Below are 20,415 nucleotides of genomic sequence, written 5' to 3'. Positions count from 1 at the left end.
AGAATGGATTTCTCAGTGAATCATGAAACAAATTCAGTCAACATCAAGACAAAAAATCCCAAACTTCTGAGATAATTGAACACTGAAAGAGTGACCACCCAACGCAAAATCACTATCGTATTCTGTGCCTGTGGTTCTCAATAGTAATGTTACTATGGAAGAGGATTGTACGGAAGCGTAATGCATTCACTTGAGAAAAAAGATAATTATCTCAGAAAAACAGAGCAGAATTATTTTTTTCCATGAAAGCTTTTCTCAGAATTCTGAGATAATTATCTCGTTAATTCAGAAAAACAGAGCAAAATTATTTTTTTTCCATGAAAACTTTTCTCAGAATTCCGAGATAATTATCTCGTTAATTCAGAAAAACAGGGCAATTTTTTTTCTCAAGTGAATGCATTACGCTTCGGTAGGATTGGGGCCAAGTGTGAAAAATCTGATTTCTGAGATTAATGATACATTTAAAGTCAGACTTCTGACTTTAAACTCAGAAATCTGATTTAATTAATAATTAATTTAATCGCAGAAATGACATTACTTTCAGAATAATTTAATCTCAGAAGTATGACTTTAATCTCTGAAATATTATTTTAATCACAGACCTCAACTACAGATTTCAATGTGGCTCTAATCCTCTTCCGTATATTACTATAGTGTAAATATTTATAGTATAATACAATTTAATCTTCCTAGAGGGAGCTTTGCTATATTATATATCATCCTTCTCTTCTTTACCTTTGGATAATACTATACTAATACTGCTACTAGTAAGTAAAATGGTCATCACCAGTGATCACAAGTCGCTGTCAATAATATCTGTTTCCATAGCAGTCATTTATGCATGTGGGTCTACGGCGAGCGAAGAGGGTCATTTTAAAGCGCTTCGGCTTCTCTCTGTCAACACTCGGCTGGACAGAGCTGCTGCTGAGCAACAATGATGTCGGAGCAGGAGTCCCTAAGGTGCTCCAGTGCGAGGAACCGCGGCGGAGTGCAGCGGGTTGAAGGCAAACTGCGAGCCAGCGTAGAAAAGGGAGATTACTATGAAGCACATCAAATGTATAGGACTTTATTTTTTAGGTAAGACTTGTTTCCTTTCCGTTGGTCCAGTCGGAATAGTCAGTTTGGCTTTGAGGCCTGCCTGTTCCAGATCATTCTGCCTGACAAGCTTGCTGCTAAAGATACTCGTTTATGATTGGTAGAATCGCACCACCGACCCGCCCACTCGTGTCGGTTCGTCTGTTTGTTTGGATAATTGTACATGTCAATCCTTTAAAGTCACAAAATGGGACCGCTAACTATAGCTAGCTAACTAGCTACGTCGTTTAGCAACACACGATAGCCAAGTTAGACGGCCAGTGCAAGGTGTAGACAGCCGGTGTTTCTAGGCCATTAGACAAGACATTTCACCGGTGAACTAGCTAGCTTCTGACTGTTCTGCTAAACCGCTGTCATTTCCTGAACATAATGTGTGTTGTTGCTATCCAGCTAAGTTAGCTGTTAGCCTGCTAAGGTAGCCACACACAGCAACCAGAACTGCCTGTATGACTGTCACTAGCACCGCCGCAGTCTGGAGCTGTTAGCTAGATAAACATATTACTGCTCAGTATCTTTATTGTGTGTCTTGTTTGATAAATGTGGTTAGCTGATATGACCGTTAACCCATTACACAGACTCCTTCTCTAGCACTGTTGTTGTCTGGGAGGATCCAGAGTGAGCAGGCTGCTGTCTGTCCTGATGGCAGCATCCCCTCTCTGAGTCTGACACACCTTTCCCCCCCAACAGGTATATGTCACAGGCCAAACATGCAGAGGCCAGGGAGCTGATGTACAATGGCGCACTACTCTTCTTCAGCTATAATCAGGTACATGTCAGACTGCCTGGTCAACTTCCCTTTGGAGTCTGTCTGAGTGTCAGATTGCTGGGTGACAAACAACAACTGTAGAAAAAACAACTTGTTTCTAGACCTTGTTTGTAGTTTCAAAGCTCAGTATGTCATTGACCAGTATTCTGCTATCTCAGATGAGGTTGCAGATCAATAATTCTGCATTCCAGGCCTGACTGCACACAGTTCAGTATCATCCTGCCTACTGATTGATTGATTGATTGATTGATTGATTGATTGATTAGGCCTAGTTGCCCAGCCTCTAAGGTGTTGTAGGGCTGGGCAATAATTCAATATTATCATTTATTGTCTTTCAGTGGAATCATACGGTGATGATATGGTGATTTTGGGATATCATGACACACAATTCTTCTGTCTGAACTGATGATAACAAGCACATTTTATTTAAAAACTCTGACAAAATGAGGTGTGGTAGAAAATATTATTTGAACATTTCAGTTTTGTTTGACATCACACCTAACATTACCATTCGGTGCAATAGGATGAACATTACTTTGATTATTTAACATGTGATTTTGCATACGTGAGCCGTAGCGAGATATATAGATTGATATTCAAAAAAAATCCTTATGATTATCGTGATATTGATTTCAACCATATCGCCCCGCCCTAATGTGTTGGTCAAAATACCTTTTGTGACTGTCTGGATTTTACATTTGCTTTTGAAAAAAAAAAAATTTCAGTTACTTCAGTCGTTTGGTTGTTTTTCCTCCACAGCAAAACAGCGCAGCAGATCTGTCCATGCTAGTACTAGAATCTTTGGAGAAATCTGAGACAAAAGTTGAGGATGACATATTAGGTGAGTTTCTGCTTTCAGCCGTCAGACGCTGCTCTTTCTTCTACACAGCCGCCTGCTTTGTGACGAGATGTTCAAACTGCTTTTCCAGGTTATATTTAGCCCTGATTTGTGCTGTTATTTCTCTCTGTCACATTCTCTTCTTTATCTCACATCATTGTGAAATCTGCTAGTTTAATGTTACCTTGCTTATTGCTTAACATGCAGACCCTGTAGGGCATGATTTAAGACCTTTTTACAAGCTATTAGGGTCCAATGGTAGATTGAGAAATCATACGATCCACAAAGCAGCACTTATTTATAAAATGTCAACTTTTAAAATTGATTTACACTGCCACTGTGGGGTAGCATGGGGGGAGAACGGGTAATAAAAGTCTGCATTTTACTGAAATAAGCGCTTGCTTGGTGAATCACATGTTTACTGAATTTTGACCGTAACAAGTTGGGAAAAGTTCTGAAATCATATTTATAAGGTACGGTTTGCCTTTAAGCACGAAAACAATAAACTGTCATGACAGTCTGAGAAACCTCCATCACACATGATGTTTTCCTGCTTTATGAGGACAGCAGAACAAGGACATTTCACACCCTGCTGTCGTACTGAGCCTGTTTCCATGCACAGTAATAACCCGGTAACTGGGAATAATCAGTTTATGGCAATAATTTCCATGCACTCTAGTAATGCGATAACAGGGGAAAACCCCAGTTTACATGATAAGATAAGATAAGATAAGATAGCACTTTATTGATCCCCTTGGGGAAATTGAGGAATTCAGTCATAGTTGGATTTCTCTCCTTAAGGAAGTGACGCAAACCTCAAATTTCCTTCTGGTTGTTTTGGATCTTGAACATGGCGCCGCACGGAGCTTATTTTCATCTGGTCAGGTTTACAAAAACAGTTTTAACAAACGCTGTCCGTCTTCACCGTGCTGTTACATGTGTCCCGCTTCCGGGGATGTTGTTCTCCATCCGGTTACGTTCGCACTCATGCACAGATGGAAAAAAACAAAAGAAATCAGACTGATCAGATGAGTGGCAAAACGTCTTCAACTCTTCATTTTAAGTCCAGTGGATTTTGTTTCTATTGTCTTGGATATCTTACTACCTGGATGACTGAAATGAATCCACACCGAAAAATCAGAGTACGGGTGAACTTGCACCGAATATGCGATAACCTGCCTTTATCCTTTTAAGGAAATCGCACTGTGCTGTTTACATGAACACTGGAATAATCAGGGAATTAGTCAGACTGTGATCGGTTTAGTAGTGTGCATCTAAACACGCTCATTATATGATGTTTTCCTGCTTTATGAGGACAGTATAAGAAGGGATATAAACTGCTGTCTCACTGTGTGTGTGTGTGTGCGTGTTACCCAGAACACCTGGCCAAGCTGTTCAGCCTGATGGACCCCAACTCCCCGGAGAGAGTAGCGTTTGTGTCCAGAGCGCTCAAATGGTCCACAGGAGGCTCGGGCAAGCTGGGCCACCCCAAACTGCACCAGCTGCTGGCCGTCACCCTGTGGAAAGGTAACCTGGGCTTCAGAGAGTCAGGAGGTGTTCAGTCATGTCAGGTAGCCTCTTCTGTCATCAGCTGAGCCAGAGTATGAAGAGTCAGTCCAGTACAAGTTAAAATATTTGCTGTCCTGAATTGGAAATATGGCTTGCAGGCAGGGAATGATTTGTTTTGCCTTTTTCAGCTCCTTCTAACTATCATACCATACACCTATATATTTGACAATATATGCGAAGAAATCCCCCACAAAAATCGTATTTTCTTGTATTTTTTTATATCAAAATCTCATGACCTTTACTTCCTGGAAAACGTTAAATTTTTAGCGCCAACTTCATTGTGTACCAGGAGGTGTAAATAAAACCTTTCTCTTCCTAAGTGATCTCCCATTGGTTTACACTTTTGAATGATCCCTCCCTGCGTTATGTGCTGTGTTGGGGAAAGTTACTTTTAAAACTAACTAGTTACTTTACTTCGTTACTTTCCCTAAATAGTAACTAGTTACGTTACTAAGTTAGTCTTTATTAAAAGTAACTCATTCGAGTGCTTTCACATTACCCACTTAAAAACATGTCTTTAAAATACCTTGTTGTTCCTTGGTTCACGCCTTGGATTCTGTGTTTTTGCAGATCCGAATCATGACTATAAAACTTTTTCCACATTGCAGATCAAACCTAACAAATCAAACCTCGGCTTGAATGGTCACATATTGTCCGTCCTGTTCAGGCTGCCTGTCCAGACTGAATGTTCCTCAGAGTGAATGTTCCTCAGAGTGAATGTTCCTCAGACTGAATGTTCCTCAGACTGAATGTTCCTCAGACTGAATGTTCCTCAGAGTGATGTTCCTCAGAGTGATGTTCCTCAGAGTGAATGTTCCTCAGAGTGAATGTTCCTCAGAGTGAATGTTCCTCAGAGTGATGTTCCTCAGAGTGAATGTTCCTCAGAGTGAATGTTCTTCAGACTGAATGTTCCTCAGACTGAATGTTCCTCAGAGTGAATGTTCCTCAGACTGAATGTTCCTCAGACTGAATGTTCCTCAGAGTGAATGTTCCTCAGACTGAATGTTCCTCAGACTGAATGTTCCTCAGAGTGAATGTTCCTCAGACTGAATGTTCCTTTTCCCGTCTTACCAGCTAACATGTTTGACTTCCTGTGTGTCCAGAGCAAAACTACAGCGAGTCTCGTTACCACTTCCTGCACTCGTCGGACGGGGAGGGCTGCGCTCAGATGCTGGTGGAGTATTCGGCGTCGCGGGGCTTCCGCAGCGAGGTCGACATGTTTGTGGCGCAGGCCGTCCTACAGTAAGTCAGCTGTCACCCCTATATTCAGGATGTACCCAGATCAGCGTCTCATATCAGGCTAAAAATCAGACTAAACTGTGATACCAACTATACTAAGTCTTAGTTTTTGTACGGTGTTTCTAAACGGTCTGATGTTGCGTTCCAGACATGTCCGAAAGTTGGAAATTGTGACTTCCTTGTTGGAAAAAGGCAAATGCAATTATCTGACGTCATTTCAACATGGCGGCTCACACTGTAAACACTAGGCAAGGAAAACTTTATTTATATAGCACATTTTATACACAAGGCAAATTCAATGTGCTATAAAACTGACATTAAAAAAGAAAGATAAAAATAGTTAAGTAAGGATAAACAACAGCAATTCATTCATTCATTTCATTTCATTTTTCTAACATTTCACAATGATCAACTCATAAAATGACATTAAAAAAGAAAGATAAAATAGATAAGTAAGGACAATACATTTCAAATTTACATGTTTAACACTACAAAACTCAGAATTACTTCAAAATTCAAGATACAATTAAGTTTGATTTTCAGCATTTCATAACCTTTATATCTATCAAAACACCAGTGTGGTAACATGTAAATTGCACTTACATTTTGTGCTAACTAGCAGGCTAACGTTGCTAAATCTCATTGATGTAACATTAGCTGTTGCATGGGGAACAGTGTTTTGCTTTGGGGAAAGTAATTCTCGTGGGTGTCCATGTTTCTTCCCTGGTTTTTCTGAGCTTAACTGGAACACACCGAGGTTGGAATTAGGACCGACCAACTGGGAATTTCCGATTTCCGACTTTGCCCGGAACGCAGCAGCAGTCTGTATTGTTCAGTGACTGTAGTCAAATTGAATCCGTGCTCCGTATCGGCCGTTAGTTAAAGTCAGGTATTCAGAATGTGTGTCTGCAGTGGAGAAAGTATTGATGTATCTTCTCTCTGCATGTCGGCCTGCAGTTATATCCGCTTTCTGTCTGTCAGCAGTTTCTTCAAAGTGTCTTTGATCTCTCTCCTCACCCTCCGTCTCTTTTCACATTTGTTTCCCCTTCTGTCCCGTCTTCTGCCGTTTCCCTCTCTCCTCTGTCTCTTCTCTCTGTTTTCCTCCTCTGACCCCCCCCCCCGCAGGTTCCTCTGCCTAAAGAACAAAAACAGTGCTTCCGTGGTGTTCAGCACGTACACAGAGAAACACCCGTCCATAGAGAAAGGCCCTCCCTTCGTCCAGCCGCTCCTCAACTTCATCTGGTTTCTGCTGCTGGCGGTGGACGGGTGAGACGCTTCATTTAACACTCACAGCTCAGGCAGTTCAGCAGGGAGCAGGGAGACAAGCAGCCGCTCTGCTGAAGTGTCCCTGAGCCACACACTGAAGCCCTACCAGCTCCAGCTCCAGACCCTGACCTCTGACTTTAATTAATCAAAAAACATCAAAAATCGCAATATGAACTACTTCAGTTTCCAAATCGTAAGAGGCTGCAATTATTTTTATCAGAGTGGTGAACTTCTAAACACATTCTGGTGCTGAGTGCAGTTTCTGGCTTATAAATTGCACATCGTAAAAAAACAAACTTTTATTCAAACACAGCAAATCTTAAGCAACAACATCTGTTTGTTTTTTTTTTAAATATATTGCATTATTGGAGTGGCATGGAGCAAAAGTAAATAAACACATGCTCACATGTTCAGTCTCCATCTAGCGCCTCACTGGGGCGACTCCTGCGGTTCATCCTCACATCCGCACAGACACGGCACTCCATCCCATAATAAGCGAATTATTCTAGCATCACTTGCTACTGCAGCATTAGTTATGAACCCATTTATCGCAAATTTTGTAAAGTGAATACAACATAAAGCCACCAAGACATCACCTCCTCAACATGTGGTGAGGCTGCGTTTCTGTTCAGTGAGCGCCGACTGACCGATGCCATGAGCTGTGTCATAGGTGCAATGAATTATGGTCATTGTAGTTCCCTAACGCAATTTGACAGTAGTAAATCTTTTTGAAAAGGACATCGATCAGAAACAGCAGGTTTGAACAGTTAGATCATCACAAAAATAAAAATATTAAAGATAAAATAAAAGTGAAAGTTGTCAGCTGTAACCTGAGCAGGCCGTCCGGTTCTGATCAATACTGGAGAAGCTCTGTGGAAGGTTTTCTGGGAGGATACTGATCATTATCATATTATAATGAGCTCGTCTTCTCTTCTCTCCCAGGGGTAAATTAACAGTCTTCACTGTGCTGTGTGAGCAATATCAACCTTCACTGAAGAGGGACCCCATGTATAATGAGGTGAGAGGAAATTCATCACCTAATCAATAACTCTGATCAGTATCTGCTGCTGCAGTTTGATTTCCTAATGTCATTGTCTTAACCCTCTTCCTCCTCTCTCCTCCCTCCTCTCCTCTTCCTCCTGCTACTCCTCCTCTTCTCTCCTCTTCCTCCTCTGTCCTCTTCTCTCCTCTTCTCCTCCTACTCCTCTTCTCTCCTCTTCCTCCTCCTACTCCTCTTCTCTCCTCTTCCTCCTCCTCTCCTCTTCTCTCCTCTTCCTCCTCCTCTTCCCTCCTCTGTCCTCTTCTCTCCTCTTCCTCCTCCTCTTCCCTCCTCTGTCCTCTTCTCTCCTCCTACTCCTCTTCTCTCCTCTTCCTCCTCCTCCTCTTCTCTCCTCTTCCTCCTCCTCTTCCCTCTGTCCTCTTCTCTCCTCCCTCCTCTCTCCTCCTCTTCCTCCTCCCTCCCCCCCTCTCCTTTCTCCTCTTCCTCTTCTTCTTCCTCTTCCTCTCTCCTTTTCCTCCCTCCTCCTCCTCCTCAGTATCTCGACAGAATAGGACAGCTTTTCTTCGGAGTGCCGCCCAAACAGTCCTCATCATACGGCGGACTGCTAGGTGAGCGGAACCACACTTTCTTCATTTTTTTTTTTTTTATACTTTTATTGCAAGAACTCATAATTCATTTTCCAATTACATAAACCATATATCATTTGTACATTTCCTTGCAATATATTTTTGCAGAAAAATACCCAGGGAAAACATAACAGAAGGATAAATGCACATGCACACTTTGTTCACCTGAGATAATAAATTATACATTCATAATTTATAGGTCGATTTTACCTCAGTGTCATACAGTCTGCATGGGCTTATAAGACTCGTCCATACTGTACATCACATTGCAGTTTATATATAAAAAACATATTCTGTAAGAAACTCTTTTCGTGCAAAGTACTTTGTGACCTTGTTTTGCTCTATAAATAATTATTATTCTTATTAAAGTACGTGACTTGTTCCCCCAAGCTTTGCAGATGACACACTCAGTTTGGCTTTTTTATCAAGTAATTCTCAAGTGTTTCATAATCACCAAACTGTAAAGAAATCAGCAAGAGTGGAAGAGTAGAGGCTAACAGTACAGAGCAGTCTTATAAACCAGTTTACACATCTTTAAAGTGGTTTTCTTGCACTGTTTTTTTTTGCTCACTGATTGATTTTCAAGCGAGCGGGTGCAGACTGATGATGTCACGGCGTTGCGTCCCCTAGGTAACCTGCTGAACAGCCTGATGGGGTCGGGCGAAGACGAGGAGGCGGGCGAGGAGGCCCAGGAGGACAGCAGCCCCATCGAGCTGGACTGAGAGAGGAGACACAAGAGAGAAGAGGAAGACTCCCTCCCCTCCTCTCCACCCTTCACCTCCATGACAAGGAGGGGTGGGAGGGGTGGGGGGGGGGGGCGTCCCGGTCTCATAGAGGCGTGCTGTTTCACAAAAAACCCCTGTAACCCCGCCCATCCAGTCCCAAATCAGAACAAACATCAGGCCGCCAAACGCACCCCTCTCTCAGCACTGCCTGGACTGACTGCGCCAAACCGCAAACTCTCCCCCTGTTGACTTATTCTAATTATAAAATTATATATATTATTTTGTTTTAATCATTTATTTTTTTGTTTAGTTTTGGGGACGCTCTCTCTATCTCTGTCTCTCTGTCTCTCTGTAGGGTTTAAGGTTTTTAAAGGAGAGATAACACACTGTCTGTTTATTTCCTGTCATTCTTTCAGTCTCTCCTCCCTCGTTTGTCGTCCGTTCGCTTCACGGACGAAAACAAAAACGCCTCCGGAGCGCCGTGTCGTCTCGGTACCGGAACTAATCTCACTCCCTGACCACGACAGAGCCTTTCTGTTGTGTCTCCACTTCTTCGTATGCAGCTGTATCCATTGTAGAAGTCTGAACTACTGCTGAGCTTGTTACTCAACCCCCGAGAGGAATTTGAAAAGTCACATTTTTTGCTCTTTTTCAGCTGTCAGAAACTACAAGAAATTGTCCAGAGAAAAGTTTTTGTGCTGCAATTTACCAATTTGTACTTCCTACTGTGTGATGTTAAAGAGGGTGAGTTGTCTGCAGGATAAACGCATGAAGGAAGACTTCTACAATGGCTGCCACTGTAAAAGTTCAACAATAAATATCCATTTTGAGTCAAACAAGAAAAATTGGAGACAACTTAAGGTGCTCTTAGACAGAGTTACATACATTTGCTTTCTTTGGATTGTGGTAGATGGATAACTTTTAAAGCGTAACTCCGGCCATTTTTCCACCTGGACTCATTTTTTCCATCATTTTCCATCATACTGATCGATTCTGACCAAAATCTAATCAATTTCTTCACTATACGTAATGTATTTCTTACCTGGGCATGTGGCTCTCCAATACAGTCCTAATAAGCCAATGGACTCTCCAAAACCAACCCCAAAATCAAATTATCTAACTTGTTTTGCCGGCCGATTATGGCTGCCCGTCATGTAAAGTAGTGCAAAATGAATAGTGGAATTGTCGGGTCTTGGATAAACTGAATATTTACAAGTCAATGTGGTGAAAAAGACGAGCTTTGGCTGCTTCTGGGGTTGATTTTTGGAGAGTCCATTGGCTGCAACCTGGTAAACCAGACAGAAGTCGCTCTATAGTGAAACAACCGATGAGATTTTGGGTCTAAATCGATCGGCATGATGCGAAGAGATGAGGAACTAGAGTCAAAAATGTCTGGAGTCGTGCTTTTAAGTTTGGAAAACGATGTGTATGAGAGGAGCACAATGAGGCGCTGGGGAAAAAACCGTCAGCAATCTGTCAGTTCATGAATGTGAAACGAAGGCGTTTTGCCAGGAAGTGTAGCGCTCAGTCGACTCGTCTTCGCACTTCTAGAGGCGGCGTCTCCGGTCTGTTTCTGGTCTGTTTCTGAACAGTCGCAGCTTCCTGAACGCAGCCTCGCTCCTCCACCGCCTGCTGAGAGCAACGCTGCCGCTGTTTCACCTCTTTAAAAACATTTCAAACACAAGAATATTACATGTTCTTTCACTTCAGTGTATCTGGACAGTCTGCTCATGTTCGTGTGTGTGTGAAGGAGAATTTTGTGTGTGTGTGTGTGTGCTTGGAAGTGTTGATGAATGTACATGGCATGCTCATCTGAATGCAGTCTGTCCTGGTTCCAGTCCTCCTCCCCCAGGTTAACTTGACTTCAGGCCTGACGCTGCTCTTGTTTCTCTCTTCTGGTTCGTCTGAATCCTCCGAACACAAAGCTGAAAAACTATTAAACGGCGTAAACTGAACTCTTGCAGCACGGAGGTGTTTTGTCTCTCTGTTGAAGTGTCACAAGTGTTCCTGTCTGTCGTGTCGCTAGAAATCCCTCTTCATGCTTTTATCCTGCAGTTTAGTAACAGGGTTAGACAGATATGTAGGTTCGCTGATATTGGGATTTTATTAAATATCAGATATCAGTCAGTGTCTCCACCTCTGATATGATGGAGGTTCCTCCTGAACACAGATGCAGAGAAACAGTCTGGGAAAACCTGCAGAAAAATTCGAATTTGTTTTCTTTTTCATGTTTTATTTTTTAAAATGATGTTTTTTGTAAATGCAGTCTTAATTTAGAGGCAGTAATATCTCTCAGAGTTTCTTTACCATTGAGTAGGTGTGATGGGTCACTCTGCCTTAAAAGAGCTGCTGACACTAAAAGTTCAGTGGAGAGTTTTAGTGTCCCATGATGGTCTAAATGCTGTTTCAGAGGCTTTTCTGCTGGGAAACACTGAATACCTGCAGTTTTTAGGGAAGAAAATGGTCCAAATTACAGATGCTAAAGATTATAGCACAAAGCTTTCAGAAACTCGGTCAAACCTTACTGAATTTATTGAAAATTGTTAAAGTTCAACCAGCTGGCTGCTTTACCATTCCTTGCAACTTTTGACAGCTGAAAAGCGAGCAAAACTTGATTCTTTTTTTCCCTTTTTTCTCCTCAATTTATTTATCCGCTAACCAGTTCTTCTTGGAGCTGGATCCACAGTCCAGCGTTAGCTCAGTGAAAAGTTGAATTTATACTTTGGCCTCAGCTGTTAATCAGTGTTAAACTCATCGGCTCTCAGAAGACACTCGGCCTTCCTGCATTTCTTTTTTCCTTCACATCACTCAATCTTCAACTTCTCTGTCCTTGTAGTGACGGTGGAACAGTCCAGGTCTTGTAGGTCTGCTGTTTTAGAAGAAAGATAATAATAAACCCGAACCCCTAACTGTGCTCCAGATCCAGATCGACCCCCCCCCCTTCCTCTGTAAAATAAACTTACACACACATCATTTTTCCATGCTAGGAAACTAGGAAAGTCCACAGGTCTTCCAACGTTGAATAATGTTTATTTACTTGTATTTAACTCTCTGTGTGTGTGAGCGGCAGACAGACAGACAGACAGACAGACAGGCAAGAGAGAGTTGGGTTGTGAATGTCCAGACTCTGCTGTGAGTGCAGTTTATTGAAAGGAGGTGATGAAGGTGAGGAGGAGGAGGAGGAGACGCAGTGATGTGACAGGAGGAAGAGGCACCACAGACATTTTATTCAAAGTGGAGATGAGACGACTAAAGTCTTATTCCAAAATGCTAAAGCGTCCGTTTTGACCAAATTTTGACACCAAAAATTCCAATTCTGTCCTAAAAAAACTGTCTTGTAAGCAGAGATCTGAAGATGACTCCTAACTTTAACAGTAATGTGTCGTTTTGTAAGAGCAGGATTCTCAAATGATGGATTTTTTGACTCTGGTGCATGTAGAGTCCATTGTGATCTATGGAAGAGGTTTAGGGTCACGTGAAACATTTATTAGAATTTTGACTTTAAACTCAGATTTTAGACTTTATTCTCAGAATAAATTCAGAATAAAGTCAGAAATTTGACTTTAAAGTCAAAATTCTGACTTTAGTCTGACTTTAAACTCAATTCCTGAACTTGTAAAGAAAACCCAAGTGGCACACTCTTCTCTTTTCTTTTATTTCGGTGCTTTATTTATCCCACTAAACGTTTTCGGCTTCATGGCCTCCATCGGGGTGAATGTAGCCGAAAGCGATTGGTGGGATAAATAAAGCGACTTCAATTTTCTTTATAAGTTGAATTACTATAAAAACCTCATGTCTGGCTGTGTATTCTCTCTACTGAGATCAATCGCACAACTCAAATAAAATGTTTACACGTGGCTCTAATCCTCTACCACAGTAATCTGCCTTTGGTACTAAACATGTTAAAACATCTGTGGTGATCGTCTTCTCTTCCTCTGCTCCACCGCTCCGCTCTTTTTAAAGGGGAATTCAGACAAAACTGACTCTCATGCTGTCGTTCTTCAAGAAAGAGATCAAGGAAAATGCAATCGCACAGTGTCACGTAATTAAAAAGCCTGTGCTGTTTTGAAAGGAAATGTATGGACAGTTGTGCTCTGTTTCCATATTAAACTTCTCCACTTTTTATTCAGAGTTTTAGGTGTGAAATCCAGGAGAAATATTTATAATTGATTTCATTTTCAAAACTCATTTGCGACGTAAAAGTCAGTTTTGTCAGAATTGGCCTTGAATAATCTGGAAGAGTGTGTGTGTGTGTGTGTGTGTGTGTGTGTGTGTGTGTGTGACTAAAGGCTTAGCAGTGTCAGTGAATGTCTTCACAGCTTTTGTTTTTGATAAATTTTTCCTTTGAACGCTAACAGGGATTGTTTTGCCTTTTCGATGATTCACTAATTGAGTAAATAAAACCACAACTGAGAAGAGTTTCTGCTCGTCGTCTACGAATGTTTCTGATATCGAGAACATAAATAAATCTGTTAAATTGAATTGAAGTCGTCTAAGACCTGAATCGACCTGCATGAGGCTGTGTTGAGAATGAGGTTATAGCATTTTGGGAAACACATCTTAAGTGATTTGGTCAGTAAACATTATTCCTGGCAGGTACTTTTTTTTTTTTTTTCGTTTACTCTCCCTCAGCAGGTGAGCCAGAAAGGTGATTTCAGAGACTGTTTCCCGGTACAAAAGCAAAAGAGCATTCAAACTAAAATTATGTCGACTACAACCCTCCGTACACGTGGCTGAAAACTGTTTTGGAGTCATTTGTCTTCCTCAGCAGCGACAAAAGACATTACATCAAAATGTGTTCCTGCTGCTGCTGGACGTAAAGCTTGTGTCTGGAAAAACTGTTGATCAGGAATGAAGAAAAGAAAACTGATTTCCTCACTGATGCACATGTGTTTTAAAACTGTACAATGGGAGATTTTTAACCGGGGGATGAAACCACAACACACACACAACCATGGAGACTTTCAACTGGAGAAAAGGGAACGAGAAATCCCCAAAGTCCAGCGATACGCTTTTAAAGAAAACTGGTATAAAACTTGTATAGAATTCATATTCATGATCATGACAATTGTCGTTATTACCGTCATATACAATACAAACTAAATGAATAGGATTGAAAGTTCATCACAAGTTAATCCACTTACACCAAAATGAGCAACGTAGTCAGGAGCTGATCATGCATTTCTTTGGAAGTGATCAATAAGACTGATTCTAAAATCAATTGTTGTATCAGTAGTGAATGAGTTGAACTGGAGAGAAGAGTCAGTCAGATGATTCAGGAGAACAGACAGCAGAGGGAAAAGTTTGGCTTCAGTTTGGCTTTGGAGTCTGTACAGATGTTCAGAAACGAATCACTAATGGAGGAAATTTATAAAATGAACAATGATTGATTAATTATATTGTTTTTCTACTTTCTAGTATAGCTGATAGAACCAAACCACATGGAGAAAAGCATCAGTACACAGGAAATAACATCTACTGTTACGGTGGAGGAAATCCTGCTGGTAAAAAGTAATAAATTACACATTACTTGTTACTTTTCTTAAATGTAATGAAATACTTTACTTATTACTCTCAGAGAAAAGCAGTTAGTTACTCTACTCTTTACATTACTTTAGTGTTAAACCCTGAATCGATCGCTCCGGTCTCAGCTGTGTTCACTGAGTGGATAAATGTTGTGGAGCGAAGCCTCATTACAGCAGAAGAGTCTAAATAAAGACACTAAATCTGTCTGTAAGGTTTTTAATAAAGACAGAGCTGCAGCTTTAAATTCACACTTTCTGAGTCGTGTTTCCTCTTTGTGGCTCGTTCATGTCGCTCTGCTGTGATTCTGATATTTCTGACGGGACCTGAAGGCAGCAGAAGACGAGGGGAATCTGTCATAGATATTACACCGATAAAGAGTGAAAGAGGATGAAGAATGAAACACAAGCAACGAGCGATCTGTTAGATCAGGAACTGGAATGTGAAACTGAAACTGGAACAGTAAAGCCTTACTTTACTAAAGTCATGTGATTACATGGAGCACAACATGGCCGACACGTCAGGCTGAGCAGCATCACACTGCAACTACAACCGCTTTCTCCAAACTCTGGATTTTCAATAAAAAGTGAATAAATTGAATGTTCTATGATTAAATGTATTGAAACATATGAGTGTGATCTGGTGAATCAGACAGGCAGCAGAAACATCTGGACAGAAGGAACAGCTGGACGTTCTGCTGCTGGACTGACGGACGTTTGTCCTCCATCTAGAGAAAGGCCGAGGACAGAGAGAAGAAGAAGAGTCGGTCAGCGATGTCCGCTCAGTCGTGTCTCTGCAGGAGTCAGGACGAGTGGAGACAGGAAGACGCAGAAGAAGAAAACATCTGGCTCCAAAACTAACAGTCAGTTCAGAGGAAAACAGGCAGCAAGTCATTCTAATGTTCTGCAAGGAAGGAAGATGGACTCACCTGTCTGACTGACTGACTGTTCGCATGAGAGGAGACGCTGGCTGACTGGTTGTCTCTCTGAGAGGAGGAGACACTGGCTGACTGGTTGTCTCTGCATGATGGGAAGAGATACTGGCTGACTGGTTGTCTCTCTGAGAGGAGGAGACACTGGCTGACTGGTTGTCTCTCTGAGAGGAGGAGACACTGACTGACTGGTTGTCTCTGCATGATGGGAAGAGACACTGACTGACTGGTTGTCTCTCTGAGAGGAGGAGATGCTGGCTGACTGGTTGTCTGCCTGAGAGGAGGAGACGTTGGCTGACTGGTTGACTGGCTGGTTAGAGTAGAAGAGGAGATGCTGGCTGACTGGTTGTCTGTCTGCCTGAGAGGAGGAGACATTGGCTGACTGGTTGTTTGAGAGGAGGAGACGCTGGCTGACTGGTTGACTGGCTGGTTGGAGTAGAAGAGGAGACGCTGGCTGGCTGGTTGACTGGCTGGTTGGAGTAGAAGAGGAGGAGATGCTGGCTGACTGGTTGGAATAGAGGAGGAGACGTTGGCTGACTGGTTGACTGGCTGGTTAGAGTAGAAGAGGAGATGCTGGCTGACTGGTTTGGCTGACTGACTGGTTGGTTGGAGTAGAGCAGCCGGTGGTTTTCAGCCGTACGGAGGGAGATCAGTGCCAGCACAGATCGGATTTTCATTGCGTACTTTTGAATTTGTCAGCTGACAAATTCAGATGTAACTGAAACCCAGTCTGTGCTGGCAGTGATCTCCTCCGTACGGAGCCAGCCTCAGAGATTTTAGAATAACAGTAAAGACATCAAAACTATGAAATAACACAAATGGAATTAAGCAGTGACCAAAAAAGTGTTAAACAAATCAAAACTATCTTATATTTTAGATTCTTTAAAGTAGCCGCCCTTTGCCTTGATGGAAAGGCAAAGGCTTTGGAAAGAAATTCATACATAGGATCAACTTCACTATTTATATTTGTCTAAGAAACACATTTCAAGCATTTAAGCAGAAGCCTTTGGATCAAAATGACTTTAAGAGAATGAAAAACATTCAGTCAGGTGGGTCCAAACTTTTGACTGGTAGTGTAGATGTAGAAAAACATATAAACATTTTACTATGTTCACCGGAAAAACTGTATGGTTTACATTCCAGTTTAATCATGAGTTGTTGTGTTAAGCACTGAGTGTTGATACAGAAGTATTTAGCAGATGAATACAGGTTATGAATAAAGCAGTAAATAACAGATGAAACCCTCTGTCAGGAGACTGGAGTCACATGGAAACTGCTGATTCATCACTAAACTGGAAGGCAGTTTGTCTGAAGTCTCAGCAGCTGGTGAAGTCATCTTTGGATCCTTGGTATTGATCAATAACCTGATCAACCCACTGCAGATATACGGTATTTCTGCAATACTTTTTGTTGCTTGAGTTTCATTTCTATACACTACATACTGCACCAGGTGTCTCAAAAGTAGGTATACAAGTTTTAATACTAATGAAAAATGCTGTATAATTTTTGCCATTTTAACAAAATAATTACATATTCAACTGACACCTGTACCTGGAAATATAATAAATATTTAATAATACAGCAAGCATTACTTATATAAAAATGTATGTCTACTTTTGAAACAGGCTGTATAGTGAAAAGCAGCGTTCAGTATAAAAGTCGGGTTAGAGATTTATTCTTAGACATGATCAGACTTTACAAAACAACATTAGTGCAGGATGGAAGTTGATTCCCAGGTTTACAAATACATGAAGTGGACAATGTGTTAACAGAGCATCATTAAACCATCCAATATTGCATTATATAAGTCATACATGAAGACAGATTATCTTCCAAACAGAGGACAGTGGAGGTGAAGCTTCAGTGTTATAATACTGTTGGATTAGCTGTTGAAGGCATGGAATTGACTTTATTTACATGGCGGCCATTTTGAACACCCGGGGGGGGGAAACTGACTACAGACTGAATAGTTATCAAATTATTAGAACACAGAAAAAGAAACCACAGAAAATGTTGATTTATTGTTTTGCTCACAGAAATTGAATAGGGATTTGCACTCGCACCACACTTTGTAAGCGTTTTTTTGCCGCGTCATCACCATTCTTATCGATTACAAAGATTTTTTGACTGATAGCTATTTGTTCTCAGTATTGAAAGTGCTGCTTTCACTTTCTCTGTTAAACAGCATTTCAGAGGAGCAAGAGACTGATTGTGGCGCGTCCACAGAGCGATGGAGAGTTCATGCCGTGTCTCGTCTCACCTCAAAAAAACAAGACTGACTAAATAACAAGGCCAAAAAAACATTTAGTCGCAGTTAAGACGCTGCAGACAGAGCTGCCGCTTCAGGAGAATCAATGCTTGTTGGTCCTCCAGTTGGTTTAGTTTGGTTTGAGTTATCTAGTTCCAACTTCAAGACATTTCACTCCACAGTGAAACCATCAAATCGGAGATATAGGGTTCCACGATTTAATAGGGTTAGACTGAAGCACTCTTTTGTACACCAGTCAATCCCAAAATTAAATATAGAGCTTAATCCCAGATCAAATGTACGTTGAAGGGCCTTGAATATTGTCTTTTGTGATTGTAATGATATGTTGAATGTATGTATCTTTGTGTCCTGTCTTAATTTTTGTCTTTTCTGTGATGTTGCAAATGGAGCTGCTGTGATGCAAGACAAATTTCAGACTGGATCTGACAATAAAGTATTATCATCATTATCATAATCAGTTAAACCGATATATCAGGCTGATATTGAGCTTTTATTAAATATCAGATATCAGCCAGTCAGTGTCTCCACCTCTGATATGATGCAGGTTCCTCCTGACCACAGATACAGAAAAACAGACTGGAAAACCTGACATGAAAATCTATCTTCCTTGCACATTTTATTTATTAATTTCTGTTTTGTTCAATATTTGTTCGGACATGTTTTTTGTAATTTAATTCTTCATTTTAAAGGCATTAATGTTTCCCAGAGTTTCTCTACCATTGAACAGGTGTGTGGTGTCTCTCTGTCTTAAAGAGCTGCTGACACTAAAAGAATTTAATCAGTCTGGTTTCAGTGGAGAGTTTTAGTGTCCCATGATGCTCTGAATGCTGCTTCAGAGGCTTTTCCACCCTGATGAGAAGAAAAATTTGGAGGAAACACTGAATACTTGAAGATTTTTTGGCATGAAAATGAAAAAATATTGAACATTGGCACAAAATATTGGCTTTCGGCGACTACTGGTCTCAGTATCGGCCTTCTAAAACCCATATCAGTTGAGACCTACTATGAATATGAAGTGCCAAACTGTGAAAGTAAGCCTGTTAACTCCAGTTCAAACTCCTGCAAACATTCACAGTCTTGAGCTCATCCTCCCTGCACACAAAATACATCCAGTCCATTTTTTAGTGGACTTCTGCGTGATTATTTGCTTTTTTATTTACATAAAACTTTATCTGTGGTGCGGGAAAAGCTTTTGACACCAGCGCTCGTCTCTGGATGGATGAGAGGCCGGTTCAGGTGCGGGACTGCAGCGCCAGCCGCTGCACCATGTCGGAGATGTGAGCCAGGTCCGGCTGCTGGGCCTGGTGTCTGATGAACTCCAGAGTCCGGACCTGCAGCAGAGAGAGAGAGAGAGACAGGAAGACACTGAGGCTGCGTTCACAACAGGCGTGTTCAGAGAGGTTTAGAACTCTGCAACGTTTCCTCCTTTAGTTCAGTTGGTTTTTCCAGGTGAGAGCGATGACCTTTGAACTCTGGTGGCACCAAATAACAGCACCGAGAGTCCCAGTCCTCTAACAGGAGAACTGCGGTGCGGTTCGTTTAATCCAACCAACTACAGGAAATCACCCCGAAACACAAGGGATTATGGGTAGAAGGAGACGGATGCAGGTTCCTCATGCTTGGAAAGCCTAGCAGAACAAAATGAAGTCTGGACTGATGCTCATATTCAGATATTTCTTCATGTGTTCTTAACTGGTATGAACACCACAGAAGAAGAGACAGACAAGTCCATCATGTTAGATGAAGTTACAGAGACTGAAGTCAGGTTTGTTTTGATGACAGGCGACCAAAACTCTGTCCAATAAACAAGCTACTTGTGAGTCATGTGACTTTTGTTTACAAGCCCTGGTTGGCTTGTAATTGGTCAGTTTGAACCTAAACGAACCAAATACAACAAAGTCAACTTTTCCATCAGGGATCAGACCAAAGAAAACAAACTGTGTGTGTGATCCCCTCCTGACTCCTGGACTTTGAGAACCTGGAGCGACCTGCCGCTCCTCTGCTCTGCTCCACCTGAGTGTGTGTGGGGTGTGAACTCACGGCGGTGCGCGTGTCGCAGTGCCCGTGCTTGTGGCTGAGGTTCCACAGGTTGACGGTCAGCTGGTTGAGCTTGTTGTTCCTCAGGTCGCCGTGAGCCAGCAGGCAGCCAAACAGAGAGAAGGCCAGAGAGGCCTGCCGCCGCGCGCTCTGCTGCGGAGACACAGCATACACACACACACACGGTAAAGACACCATTTAGACGGGATTAGAATTACAGGATTAATGATAATGGTAACACTTTACAATAAGGGTGCATTAATTAAGGGTTAGTTAATGCTTAATAAGCATTAACTAACCCTTAATTAACAGTTAACTAATGTGACTGGTAATCATTTACTAATGGTGTTCATGTTAACTAAGGTATTAATTTATGCATTATTTAATAGTCATCTTAATAAACTATTAAATAATGTATAAATTAGTTAACATGAACACCATTAGTAAATGATTACCAGACACATTAGTTAACTGTTAATTAAGGGTTACTTCATGCTTGTTAAGCATTAATTAACCTTTAATTATGTACCC

General features: G+C 41.5%; 2 protein-coding genes across 2 annotated transcripts in view; one reads left to right on the top strand and one right to left on the bottom strand.

The window, feature by feature from the left end:
- Nucleotides 1–906: 906 nt before the first annotated feature.
- Nucleotides 907–13,543, top strand: get4 (guided entry of tail-anchored proteins factor 4). Its single transcript, XM_071912487.2, has 9 exons — nucleotides 907–1,077; nucleotides 1,783–1,861; nucleotides 2,621–2,702; nucleotides 4,077–4,226; nucleotides 5,372–5,510; nucleotides 6,633–6,773; nucleotides 7,716–7,791; nucleotides 8,309–8,381; nucleotides 9,030–13,543. The coding sequence occupies exons 1-9, from the start codon at nucleotides 935–937 to the stop codon at nucleotides 9,119–9,121; spliced, it is 975 nt and encodes a 324-aa protein (XP_071768588.1). The 5' UTR covers nucleotides 907–934; the 3' UTR covers nucleotides 9,122–13,543.
- Nucleotides 13,544–18,984: 5,441 nt separating this feature from the next.
- Nucleotides 18,985–20,415, bottom strand: part of vps35l (VPS35 endosomal protein sorting factor like) — a 17,418-nt gene continuing 15,987 nt past the window's right edge. Inside the window, 2 exon segments of the mRNA XM_071912482.2 lie at nucleotides 18,985–19,178; nucleotides 19,888–20,037. Of these exon segments, the coding sequence (XP_071768583.1) occupies nucleotides 19,080–19,178; nucleotides 19,888–20,037 (249 nt within the window). The 3' untranslated portion in view covers nucleotides 18,985–19,079.

The sequence above is a fragment of the Centroberyx gerrardi genome, chromosome 20 (assembly GCF_048128805.1).
Source record: "Centroberyx gerrardi isolate f3 chromosome 20, fCenGer3.hap1.cur.20231027, whole genome shotgun sequence".
Classification (NCBI taxonomy): domain Eukaryota; kingdom Metazoa; phylum Chordata; class Actinopteri; order Beryciformes; family Berycidae; genus Centroberyx; species Centroberyx gerrardi.
The sequence above is the reverse complement of the archived record's forward strand: the minus strand, read 5'-3'. Positions and strand labels throughout refer to the sequence as shown.

What these genes read in the sequence shown, in the direction of transcription:
- get4 (XM_071912487.2), top strand. Translation starts at nt 935, where the DNA reads ATGATGTCGGAGCAGGAGTCCCTAAGGTGCTCCAGTGCGAGGAACCGC. An exon ending in AGTTGAGGATGACATATTAG is followed by an intron (nt 2,703 to 4,076) that starts GTGAGTTTCTGC and finishes CGTGTTACCCAG; the next exon opens with AACACCTGGCCAAGCTGTTC. An exon ending in GGGACCCCATGTATAATGAG is followed by an intron (nt 7,792 to 8,308) that starts GTGAGAGGAAAT and finishes CCTCCTCCTCAG; the next exon opens with TATCTCGACAGAATAGGACA.